Source organism: Lissotriton vulgaris, chromosome 7, assembly GCF_964263255.1.
Source record: "Lissotriton vulgaris chromosome 7, aLisVul1.2, whole genome shotgun sequence".
NCBI classification, from domain to species: Eukaryota; Metazoa; Chordata; class Amphibia; order Caudata; family Salamandridae; genus Lissotriton; species Lissotriton vulgaris.
In genome coordinates this window covers 1292981943-1292995514 of record NC_141695.1, presented here as the reverse complement: position 1 = coordinate 1292995514, position 13572 = coordinate 1292981943, and the positions used below count along the sequence as shown (strand labels likewise).

Below are 13572 nucleotides of genomic sequence, written 5' to 3'. Positions count from 1 at the left end.
CCGGGAGCCCCCACAAAGAAGAAGTCATCCAGGTAATGAGTCACCAACCTATGGTTCGTCTGCCATGCGAAGAGCCACTGCAAAAAGGAACTGAATCACTCGAAAAGTGCACAAGACATAGAGCATCCCATTGGTAATGCCTTGTCTACATACCATTTCCCTTTGAAATACATGCTCAGCAGTTGAAAGTCATCCGTGTGAACCGAAAGCAGGCGAAAAACTGACTTCACAATGCATTTTTCCATCTGTACCTCTTGCCGGCCTGACACCACCAGTGACATTGCCACGCCCATTGAAGAGTAGGACACCAAAACCATTTCCTTTGGAATTAAATGATCAACTGACCCACATTCGGGCCATGGCAAATGCTGTATTAGATGAAACTGCCATTGTTCTTTCTTAGGCACCACACCTATAGGTGATCTAATTAGGTTCCTCCATTGGCCAGTCCTCAAAAGGGTCGCCATCCTTCCCACCTCCAACTTCCTTGTCAAGTTTTTCCTGCAATGCACTTTTATATTTCTTGGTGGACCGTAAATTATCTGCCCACCTCCAAACTCATGGGCCCTCATAACCCAATGAAAACCCTATCTGAACCCATCCCTCAAAATCCTTGCCTCCTCTGGCCATTCATAAATCCCCAGCCAATATTCCAGTCTGTCAAATTTAACTAGAGTATGAGTCTTTCGCCCCAGGTCCCTGTGCCCCTCTCCCACCTCTTTTATCAACATGCTGTGGTAGTGGTGTGTCCCTTAACTGCCTGCATAAGGCTGCAACTGCCCTGCACTCTGTCCCTGCTACCCCCTGCATTCCCAAAACCTTGAATAAGTGGGTGACTTCCTGCACACATGGGGCACTCATGCCGGAATTTGCAGCATGCACAAATTCACATTCCCTTATTGTAGTCCCAGCACGTTCCCCCCTGATCCTCCCTGACCTTTGGGTGCCCCACCTACCTCTCCCTGGGTGGGGTGCCCTTGATAGGGCTTGTAATAATAGGCAGGCCACAGGCCGTGAAAAGAGTCTTACCGAACCTAGCGGACCCACAGTCTGCTGCCACAGCTCTGTATTCAGTACCCTCCACTTTATCTCGGGATCCAAAGTCAAACGTGCCCCGAATTCCTCATCGTCCTCAAAAGGGCAGTCTGAACCCTACCATACCAGGCTACCGACACCACTCATCCTGCCCCTGCGCTGAAGGAGGGGCAGGATTTCCATGTCCAAGACCTACCTGCTGTTGGACCCAATACGGTCACCCTGTACTTACTTCTGTTGGATACGACGGGATACCCGCAGACATCCGGCAAGCCGCTCGGGGCTGATGCCACTAACATTCCTCGCCCCCACCATGTCTTCCTCCGAGTTCCAGGACCACTGATTCTGCTCAATTGTGACGTTCCCACCAAATGGGAGGTACCCCCCTCGGTCCTCACCTGAGGGACTTGAATCCCCCCTCCTCTTCTGACTCTGTTATCCCTCCTTCCGCTCTATTCAAGCTTGGCCACAACAAGCGCTGAGCCCTGCAACCCCAAGGGGCCCCCAACCCCATCCAGGCTCAATCCACCATGCCCTATCCCTTTCCAGACTCTCCCACTCTGGTCCCCTGCCCCTGTGGCTACCCTGAGCCACCATCCACCCAGCGCTCTTGTAGGCCCTGTGGGGCCCTCTGAAGCCAGTCCTAGCATCTCAACCAGGGGGTCCTCCCCAGTCCATGTGAGGGAAAAACGCGGACAGGTCTCGCTGTCACCAGCCACCAGTTCACGTAAACCTGTGCTGGGGAGCCAATAAGTAGGCCCCTATATAGCCCTATTGGGCTACTTTGGACTCAAATAGAGACCAGTGATGAATGAAGGGGAGGACAGTCACTTTGACGGCACCTTCTCCCAAAGACCCCGGAGGGCTGACCTCCCTGAGGTCGGCTTCCCCCCCAAATCCCCATTGTCTGATTGCAAATGTTTTTTATTAATTGTGCAAACACAGCTGTAATATTTGTTGTGGGAACTATTTCATGATTTCCAGGGCCTCCAAGGGTGACAGCCTTTTACTACTGGTGAGCTTTTAGTTCTAGACCCCATAACGGAGCACCATCTACACCCCTTTCACACTTATTCTACAATGTCGGATTAAAGATAAAAAACAGGAAAAGTAACTAGCATGAGGGGTGTGGGCAGGCAGTGCCACCACCCATCTCATTTGTATTTCAACGCAGTTGTTTCCTAAACAGCCTGCCTTCATCTCAGATGAAGTATTTGAGGGAATCAACCGATATTTGGAAGCTTCAGTTGTTGTTAAGGTCGTTTCTTCAGAGGCCCAGCTCCTGTCATATGATACCTAGTAGCAAAACCTCATCTGGACCCTCAAGCTTAATCTTAGCGAAGAGGAAGTGGTCAGATTGGCAGCTCTGCACACTGAATATATACGTCTTTAGTGGGTGGCACTGGCGTCAGATGCATTAAGGGATTTCTTTCAGTGAAATTGGGGTTTCAAGCACGTTCCAATGGACTCTCTTATACAATACCTTTGATGCTTACTCAATTGCACCCCCTTTTCTCTTGCACTAAACATGATTTGATTTTCTTTCATTTCCATGTCACTGTTCCAATGCCTTTCATTAGAAGCGGTGTCATTCCCTTATGACTGACCTCATACACTAAGGGGCAGATTTACTATCTTATGTCCAAGCAAAGCACAGCAACCAAAGTTGCTGTGCTGCTTGCTGTTTGAAATGTAGATAGCAGAACAGCGCCATATCCACTGTGTCTCTCCCTGCGCAAGTGCACTTTAAGCTGCTATGCACTAACACGCACACCTTTACACCATAGTGCAACGGAGTGTGCGCTCTATCACACACAGATTTTGTACTGGTAGGGCACCCTTCTAGTACAAAACTGTGTGGTGAACCTTTTTCCCATTTTGTATGTTTGTTATACAGTGCAGCACATATGCAAAGTTAGAAAAATGTGGAGAATTAAAAAACTTACTGTGCAATTATGCCTGCTTCGAGAAGGGGGTACGTTTTGAACTCAATTCCATGTTTACCAATGTTAGTAGATAGAGATTAGCATCACAACAAGTTGGTGGTTGCATAAAATGCCCATGTACCAACCCCTTGATGCCACGTAATGCAAAGTTGTGCATAGGGCTTCTTGGCGTTACTCGGGTCGGCTTTCCAATGTAAATCTTGTTTTGAGTTGTAAATTAATTACCACCACAATACTTTGCACCAGGTTTGCTTTACAAAAGTAATGTCAATCCTGTGAAAAATGATATTAAATCTGGGCCCCAAAGTGGGCTGCCCACTTTCCCATTTCACTCATCAAATGTACCAAATTCTCTTTAATTTCCTAGGTCTATGTCTCTTGTGTCCACTTATGTGTGCTGTTTTGATTTATGTATTTGTTTTAACTTTAGGCACAAGGATCAAGACATGTCCACTACAGAAAAAGAGGATGGTTGTGTGGTCATCACTGGGGTTGACCCCCAAGTGGATCCTTCCAAGATGGGTGCAGGTGCCATCCGTTCACCCATGAAAACTCTGCAGAGTTTTTACAAAGGAGAGCCAGTAGCGCTGGGTGTAAGTGAAATACTTCAAACTTGAGCAAAGATCCTATTAATGCCTAATTATTTTTCTCTGTTTGAATTCCTTGATTACTGAGATCATGTAAAACTGTCCAAATACACCCACAAAAGTGGCCATGGTTATTTCAAATGTGGACTACTCTGCAATACCAAGGAGCCTGGAACATTCCCTGTGGCACCCCTTTACTACCTAAGGAACAATTGCATTATTCAATAGAAGATCCAGGATTTGGATTTTGCAAGATTTTATTTGCATTGCACCACAGGTCCCAGAAGGCAACTTTAGAGAATAAGATTATGGCCCTTATTTAGTAAAGGTTGTGCTGGTGATTATGCCATGCAACACAGTTTATCACTGCACCCAAGGGCCTTTGAACTAAGAAATACATTTTGTCACAAGGACCCCTGCACAAACTGTCAGGAAATAAGGGCCCTGGTTTATTTTACACTTTGCTGAGAAAATATGATAGAGCAGGGTGAGCATTTAAAATCTACGAATTTTTTGGGGGGACCAGGATTCCCTTCTCATTCTAACTTTGGTGAACAGCAAGAGCGTTGTATGTAAAAAATATAGTACCCTTAGTGCGTTGGCAAAGTTGACAGACTTTAACAAAGACCTAGGGCCTTCTTCAGAATTTGGTGGATGGGATCCTCTATGAAACTCTTGACAGGGAGGGCTGGGCCGAGACAGAAAATAGGTCACCAAAATAAAAGTGACCCCCATTAGTGATTTAGATTGCCAAAATAATGGCCCATGTTTGGAACTTGCTACAGTTTTTAAGTTGTAAATACAAGCTGTATAAGTTATTTGCAATGTTAGGGAAACTGCATGGAAGTGAGGTTGCTGCAGGCAATGTTTGATTTAATATCAGGAAAAGCATCAGTAAACAAATCCTAGCAGACTATAAAACAGGCTCAAAACCAGCAAAAAAGTCACCCACGCAATAACCTGTGACACCAGCCCTTGGGACACACCCTGATTACCCTACAGGCCAGTCCTACCCTGGTGACGTATTTCCCTTCTGCTGTATTACAAGTTCTAACTGCTAGACTTGGCATACTGTTGATGGGACATTTTGCTACATTTGTGACGGAGTACCCTATCTCCAAACTCTAACAGTTCAAGATAATTCATTTTTTTCCAAAACGAACAAGTTGGGAACAATTTTAAATACCTTCTTACCTAATTCCAGTTCGGAGGGTGTTAGAACTGGCTATTTCTGGTAGGCTAAGGCTGACGCCAAAGCCAGGCAGAAACCACCATTCTAGTCAGGGCAAGGGAGTCACACGCCAAGATAACCCCTGCTCACCCCCTGGTAGCTTGGCACGAGCAGTAAGGCTAAACTCGGAGGCAATGTGTAAACAGCAACAACATACTAGACACACCACAAAAGGAACTCCACACAAGGTTATTATAAAATAACTTTTGTATTGTAAAAACACACCAGATAGAACTCACACATGTACATTGTGCCAACTGGCACGGGCAATATTCACAAGGGATTATTTACAGGACAGGGCCACATGGGCCACTGTTAGAATCAACACTTTTAGAAATTAGAATAAGTATAGCACAAAATAACAATTATAAATCACATCCAGTAACTACTGGAGAAGTGTGGCTCAGGGGTTAGAGGCGGCAGACCCGGAAGCTGAGATCGGTCCTGGACCAGGGTTCAATTCCCCGCCTCGGCAGGTCTTGGGCTAAAAATTCCACGGACTCGATAATTCTCGCTCCGGTGCCTTCTCGACTCACGGGTTCACACTCTGCGACTCTGGGCAATAGCTTGCTTAATCTCCACAACGGCCCCTTGCGGCGGGATGCCTGACTTTCACCTTGTGGATACCCGCTGGGGCTATCACACAGGGGAATATCAGGACGGGTTCCCTAAGCAAGCGCCGGGACACCCACTGTGGGTAGCTGTGCGCTATATAAGCTCAACTACATTTACATTTACATTTACTGGGAACAGGTAAGTACCACCTGTACTGGAAAGAACAACCACCTAAGAGTAAAATACATTTAGGGGTATAAGCAAGAGCACATTACCCATGATGCATGAAACACATTCAGAGGAGTAGTAAAGGAAAAAACATGATGCCTAAAAACATTCAGAGGTGTACAGACAACCACCTAAGAATCACACAGCGTTTAGGGGTCTAGGAAAGAACATATTACCCATGATGCATAAATATACATTCAGAGGAGTAGTAAAGAGAAACACATGATGCATAAACCAACACATTCAGCGGTGTTAAGAACAAGGCACATGATGCATCACAAACACATTCAGAGGTGCAGCGCTAGGAGACACATGATGCATAAAAACATTCAGAGGTGAAAAATCAAGGAAGACACATGATGCATAAACACATTCAGAGGTGCCAGAACATAACTCAATAGCGCAAAAACACCTTAGCAATTACTATTAAAAACATAGAAATCACATTGCGCAGAAATCACATACCAGCCCCCATCTAATAAAGGGACTAAAGAGCCCTGTGTCCAGAATGTCAGGCACTGCCAAGCAGTGCCAGTCAGGGGTGCGCCACTGGCGCAAAACCTAAACGTAGCAGGAGCCCACTACTTGCTGGCCACCTGAGGACATCACACAAGACCTAAACGGTGCAGCTGCCCACTAATTGCTGGGCAGCTGGGAACTTCAAACTGCGACAGGGTCCTCACTGACCCTTAGGCGCAAACTGCGCCCATGCTGGAGCCACACAGGCTCTGAAAGTACTTGTGTCCACATTGGAGCCACACCAGCTCTGTCACAACATATGCCCCCAACCGTTGGAGTCCCCCCTTTGGGGACTCAAAATCATTAACTGTCCAGGAGCCTCTCTGGGCCCTAAAACAAAGAACTGGCCCCTCGAGTCTCTTGGGACTCGTGCACAAAATGCGGCCGTCGTTGGAGTCCCTCCTTTACTCATAAACACAGAAATGCCCCCGGAGCCCTCTCAGGACTCGTGCACACGTTGTGGGCATTGGAGCCTCAGGCTCCGTTGAAACGTTGGGGCGGCCCACTGCCAGCTGGGGCCGCCCTTCCTCTACTCTCGCCCCATGTGCCGCTCTCCGGCACCAACAGCAGCCGCACCGAGCCCCCCCCCCCCAGCCCTTCCGACTCTCCGGGCTGTCTCCTGGGCGGGGCTCCTCCGGGCGGCGGCCTCTCTGCTGGGCGGTGGCTCTCCTTCGTTCCCGGGGCTCCCTCAGCACACGGGAGTCCCGCAAGCACCACCAGCCTTCCTTCCTTGTGCCGTGGCCAGACTTTCCGGTCTCCCTCTCCACAAGGGAGACCGGCAACGAACACCAAAGCAGGCTTCCCCCTGGCAGGGGAAGCGGAAGTGACCGCCTTGAGGCCCCGCCCACGTCACCGAAGAATCTGCCTGGCTTCCTGCGCTGAGGGCCGCCAATGGCAGCGCGGCCCTTGGCAGGGAGGCGGGCACAGCTCCTCTCTCTCGATCTCCGGGCCAGCGGCGGTGAAATCGACACGAGGCAATGCCGGGTGGGCACCAGCTTCAAATAATTAAATAAAAACGGGGTGGCACCCGTAAATTAACTAAATAAACGGGAAATAAAAGCGCTACCAAGCGCTAGAGGACCAACAAGGTCCCAGTGGAAATAAAAGCGCTCCCAGGCGCTTAGAGTAGGGATAAAGCGCTCCCAGCGCTAAAGGCACACAAAGTCCTGCAAAGTCCTTCAACGGTCCAGGACCTCAATAGTCCAGGGCATAAGGTGGAGCCCACCAGCTCCCAGAGCAGGAAAGTCCATCAGGGGTCCAGGGGCTGGGCAGGGCCCAGGGATTCCCCTGGGCCCAAGCAGCAGCACGCCATAGGCAAGATTCAAGTCCAAACACAAGAACATTTTGGAAGGGGACACAGCCCCTTTTTATACTATAAAATCCTTTGTCTAAAGGGTGCAAGCAGTGTGAGAACCAGCTAGAACTGGTTATAGGGAACTCCTTTCAGTGTGAGGGGCAGAGGCGACAGTCGCCCAGCAGGAGGTGGAGCCAGCATTGTGGCAGGCAGGCACTGCCCTCTTCACTCCCAGGTGCCATCTCCTCCCACTTCCCTGGCAGCAGATGCAGCCTTTCATCCACGGGCTGACTCAGACAACCTCCTGGGGCTCCCCAGCCCCTGTCACCCTCAAACCAGACAGTCAATCCACAAGCACGCCCAGGCACTCCTGGACCAGACTCACCAGCCAATCACACGCCAGACACAAATTACACAAATATGCCAACTTCTAAAAGTGGCACTTCTACACTAGACACAGTCATGCCGCATATATCATTACGCAGCATTCAATCTCACGCGTTCGCACATACCAAACTCGACCCTGCACTCCCCACACATCAGGAACTACCATGGGCATACATATTCCCCATTCATTCCTAGGGGAGGGCCGGTCACTCACCACATATACACAGAGAGCTCAAGCATGTTACACTGTACCACAGTGAAAAAGTGCGCAGAGGCCTAAAATCACCACCACCAGGTTCCAGAAACAGGCTAGGAAAAAACAAAAAGTCTCGGGGTGAACCTGCCAAAAGGGCCGGGTCCAACAGAGGGTATTTTTGAGACATTCAATAAGATGAAATAGAACCTCACCAAAACACTTGATGAATTAGCCCACAAGATGTCTAGATATATCAACAGAACACAGGACACAAAAGAAGCATAAAATTGATTTACTCCAGACTTTCAACATCTTCTATATTCAGTATAATAATAAAAACATCCAACATTCAACATGGAAATTTACTGCCCCGTGGGATTTATACATTTGAGTAAATTTCCTGCACACACCTTATTTGTTGTGCTATGCGCCCTCCAAAATCTCCCATCTCTGTGCTCGTGTGCCTGCTAAATAGTTGCTGCCTTCTTTGTCATTTCATTAGGTCTATGGCATTCTCTTGTCTGCCTGTTAGGCTCTCTCTTTCCTGTAGTCTCTACCTTTTGTCCCATTCTGTCCGCACTACTGTCCTCTTTAGCCATTTCAGTGCCCATGCACTCCCTCAGTGCCTGCCCGTTCGCAATAATTGGGTTTGTGCCAGGGAGGGGGATAGCGATTATTTTCCAGTGCATCAGCCCATTTTAGTAAGTCTGGACTAGCCATTTTTAGTTCGAGGTCTACCAGACATATCAACTATTTGGCTTGCTAACTGCATCTTGGGGACATCGGAAAGCTTCCCTGGGAATGCATTCCACCCATTTCTTAACATTGGCTTTGAGGTTTGTAACTCACATTTGCTTTCTTTCTATTTGATGGCTTTATTTGTTTTAGACTGTCCACCTTGAGATGTTTCTGTACTTGCCCGAAACCTATGCACTGTATTCTTCCACCTGTAATTAATGTCTGTAAACAGGCTTTTAAATCCTGCTCTTAATTTGCCACATTTGCTCTGCCTTCTAAGGCAGATGTCAAATGTAAGGCTCTGTCTTTCATAGAGCTTAGTGTTTATTTTTCTTTCTCTGACTTAAAAGTGGTAGGATTTATCTGACAATCATGCTTACTGATGTGTGTTGTAGGATGTTATTTTTTTACTAGCAGAAGATAACATTTAAATGTCTTTAAATCAACTGTGCAGATATTTAGGAATATGGAAAGCACAAATGAAGCACTTGTTTTGGTAATTTTGAAGTGTGATGGAAACAAATACTGTAATATGATCAAAACAAATCATTACACTAGGTGACATTTCCACACTTTATCGTTTGTACGCTGTATACTTTTATCAGTAAGAACTGTATGTCTGTGCAAATGTAATGGTAATTTTAATTAACCCCATCACCGCGGGGCTAATTTGACAACAGCACGGGGGGAGGGGGGCCACGCGCAGCGGTGCTGCTGAGAGCTCGTCACGGCCCCGCCCACTCAATGGAACGCCCAGCACAGCGGGGTAATTATCCCTGCGTGGGCGTTCCGCAGAGGCCATGACGAGCTCAGCTCGTCACCAGCACACGGCCACCGTGCTGCATGACGAGCTGAGCTCGTCAGCAGCATGCAAGGGGTTAAAGATGTGTTTCCTGTAATTGTAGTGCCCTGCCACAGATGCATACTCCACTTTACCCACCACACTCAATTCCACTCTACTCTGCACTACTCCATGCTGCCGCACTGTGCTCTGCCCCACTCCACACCACACCACTTCATACTGCATCACTGCACTTTGCGCTGCACTCTACGCCACTTCTCTCAATGCCTCTCTACATCACTCTACTCTATGCCAATGTACTCTACCCCACACTACTCTACTATGTACCATTGCACTCTTCGCCACTGCACTCTGTGCCAATCCACTCTAAGCCACTCTAATCAACTCTGCACCACTGCACTCTAAGCCACCCCACTCTATGCCACTTCACTCTACACCACTCTATTCCACTATGCGCCATTCCACTCTACATCACTCCACTCTATGCCTCTGCATTCTACCCTGCACCACTCCACTGTATCCCACTGCACCGTACGCCACTCTAGTCTATGCCGCTGCACTCTACACAGCTGCACTCTAAGCCACTGTGTTGTACGCCAATCTACTCTGTACCCCTGCACTGTATGCCGCTATACTCTACTCTGCAACACTCTACTATATGCCACTGCACTCTACACCACTCTCCACCATTGCAGTCTATGTCACTTTACTCTGCACCACTCTGACACTTCACTCTACAGTAATGAACTCCACCCCACTCTAGTCTTTACAACGACACTCTCTGCCACTGAACTCTGTGCCACTTTACACTGTGCCACTACACTCTTTGCCACTGCACTCTACTCTGCACCAGTCATCTCTGCGCCCCTCTGCCAATGCACTCTACTCCACTCCATTCTATGCCAATTCGACCTACATCACTATAATCTACTGTACACCTCTGCACTTTATGACACTGCACTCTACGCCCTCTTCACTCTATGCCTCTTTACTCAGCATCACTCTACTCTATGTCATTGCACTCTATGCCACGGCACTCTATGACACTCTACTCTACAAGACTGCACTCTCTGCCACTGAACTCAATGCTACTCTACCCTGCACCACTGTATCCTATGCCACTGCACTCTACTCTGCATCACTCAACTTTACATCACGCTACACCAAGCACTCTACCCCACTGCACTCTACGCTGCTCTACTCTGCATCACTCCACTCTAATCTGTTCTGCGCCACTGTGCTCCACGCTACTGCACCCTTCACCACTCTACTGTGTCACTGCATTCTATGCCACTTTACTCTACATCTCTGCACTCTACCCTTCACCACCCCACCCCACTCTACCCTGCACCTCTGCACTCAACACCACTTTACTCTACTCTGTAACAATCTAGTCTATGCCACTGCCCTCTATGCAATTCTACTCCACTTTGCACCACTCTACTTTAAGCAATTTCACTCTATGCTGCTGCGGTCTACTCTGCATCACTCTACTGTACTTCACTGCACTGTACGCCAATAAACTCTACACCACTTTCTTCAAAACCAATGCACTCTATGGCAATATACTCTCCACAGCTGTATATAACTTATTTTATTTATTGAGTTTTATATAGGGCAAACTTGACCTGAGAGCATCAGAGTGCTTCACAGAGTTACCGGCATATACTTGAGACGTGGAGTAAATGCAGATACATAGTGACAGAAAGTGATGAGGTATACGAGGTATGAAATTGCATAAGTCGAAATATGTAATATACATTTGGGGTACAAATAAATATGTGGTGGCATTATATGATGAAGTGTACAAGGACATTGCAGGAAGATTGCTGATACAATTCGGAGGTAGTTACGGTATAAAAAATATATATCGCTTTGCAGAGCACAGCAGCAATAATTCAAAATTACCAGTGGAGTAAAATAATAACAGCAAAAAACATAGTAGCAATAAATACGACAAAACAGGCTGAACAGAAGTAAAGACATGTGTTGTAGGTCTGAGGTAGCTGGGGCAAGGCCTCTTGTGGATGGTGGAATCTAGAGGCACAGATTTCCCCGGGGTAGTGGTGCCACTTCACTCTAGTCCACTCTACTCCACGCCACTCTACAACACTCCACTCAATGATACTCCAATCTATGACTCTCTACTCCATTAAACTTTACTCGAATCAACTCTATGCCACTCGACTCTGCAACACACTATTCCACTCTATATGACTCTACGACACTACTCCAATCAATGACACTCTACACAACTCCCTCTATGCGACTCCATTCCACTCTACTCCACTCTATTGTGCAACACCCTACTTCACTCCACTCCACTGCTCCACTCTATGCCACTCCCCTCCATGACACTCCAGTCTAACACTCTATGCCACTCCACTCTAAACCACTCACATTTACATCACTCAAATCGATTCTGTGCATTCCACTCTCCTGCAGTCCTCCACTCCATTCCATGCTAAATCAATCTACTACACTCTACGTCACTCGACTCTAGAAACATCTACTCCACTCTACGTAACACCCACTACACCACTCCATTCTGCTCTACACCACTCCACAATACTCTATGGTACTCCACTCTACACACTCTGCTCCACTTTACACCACTCAACTCTACTCCACTCTAATCCCTTCCACTCTACGGCAATCTACTTCCTCCACAACACTCTATACCACTCCACTGAATGCCACTCTATTAACATTCCACTTCACTCTACGCCACTCAACTCTACTTTACACCACTCCACGCTACTCAACGACTCTCTACGTCACACTACAACACTCCACTCTCTTCCACTTTGTAACATTTCACTTCAACCTACTTTACTCCACTAACTTTTAACCATGCTTAACAGCAGCCACACTGGCGTGCAACATGGCTAAAACATATTGGCTAAGCCAATAGCTCTTGTGTAGATGAGACCTATTGGTTTTGTCAATGCTTGTTCTACTCTTGCATTTGCCATGGTTCTGAAGCCATTGGGGGCTGTTTTTTGAATACCCATGGTGACCTCTAGCTCTTCTGTCGCTATCTCTAGCTTCACTATGATTATTTCACGGACACAGTAGGGAGTATAAGCAGAGTAAAAGATGAAGAGATGGGAAAAGAGAGAGATGGAGCTGAGCTAAAAAGAGTTTGATAGAGCTAGATCAGAGAGCGGGAACAGGAAGAGAAAAAATAATAATAATAACGAGCATTTGTAAAGCATGCAGCTACCTCAGGTGAGGAGCCCCGGCGCTAATATGGCAGACTGCAGAGCAGAGGGACCCACACAATTATTTGCGGTGCAAAAAGAGCCAGGTTTTTCAGTTCCTTTCTGAACTCTAACTCCGAGTTCAGCATGCGTAAGTGGGGAGACAAGTTATTCCACAGCTTGGCCGACCCCACCGAGAAAAACCTGTACCCCTGCCTGACTTTGGAAAAGCCGGGGACAGTGACGTAATGTTGTAGATTGGATCTTAAGGACAGCACTTGGCAGTGTGACTGGAGTCTTTTCCTCAAGTAGCCATGGCCCAAGCCATGGTAGGCATGGAAAGCCATTGTAAGGGCCTTGTGTTCAATCCTCTTGGCTATAGGGAGCCAGTGGAGTTGTTTGAGGTGCGGGGAAATGTGCTGGCGCAGAGGGACCTTGCAGATTAGCCTTGCTGCAGCATTCTCTACCAATTGAAGCCTCTTAATCAAGAATCCAGGAAGGCCCAGGTAGAGGCCATTTGCATAGTTGAGATGAGAAGTCCCCAGGGCATGAACCGTGGTATTTCTGCTTTCTTCTGGCCAGAAGCCCAAAAATGTTCTGATGGCTCTTATCTTCCTGAAACATGCTGCCAAAAATTGCCTGACATGGGCCAAGAGGGCTAAGACCTTATTCCACCTGACTCCCAGGTTTTTGACCCAGTCTTTCGGTGCCGGTGAGGAGCCAAGTTCCACGGGCCACCATAGTCCTGAAGGTGGAAGGAGGCTTGATTAACAAATAAGACCTCTGTCTTGTCGGCATTTAGCTTTTATTGGTTTTCGTTCATCCAGCTTGCTATGTTTCGCAGACAGTCT

General features: G+C 47.5%; 1 protein-coding gene across 3 annotated transcripts in view; it reads left to right on the top strand.

Moving 5' to 3' along the window:
* LOC147703522 (membrane-spanning 4-domains subfamily A member 4A-like) overlaps positions 1-13572 on the top strand; it is a 381338-nt gene that overhangs the window by 17617 nt on the left and 350149 nt on the right. For all 3 annotated transcript variants that reach the window (XM_086931886.1, XM_086931888.1, XM_086931887.1), the window contains exon 2: positions 3412-3574. In XM_086931886.1, the coding sequence (XP_086788012.1) occupies positions 3428-3574 (147 nt within the window). In that variant the 5' untranslated portion in view covers positions 3412-3427. The remainder of the gene's footprint in view (positions 1-3411; positions 3575-13572) is intronic.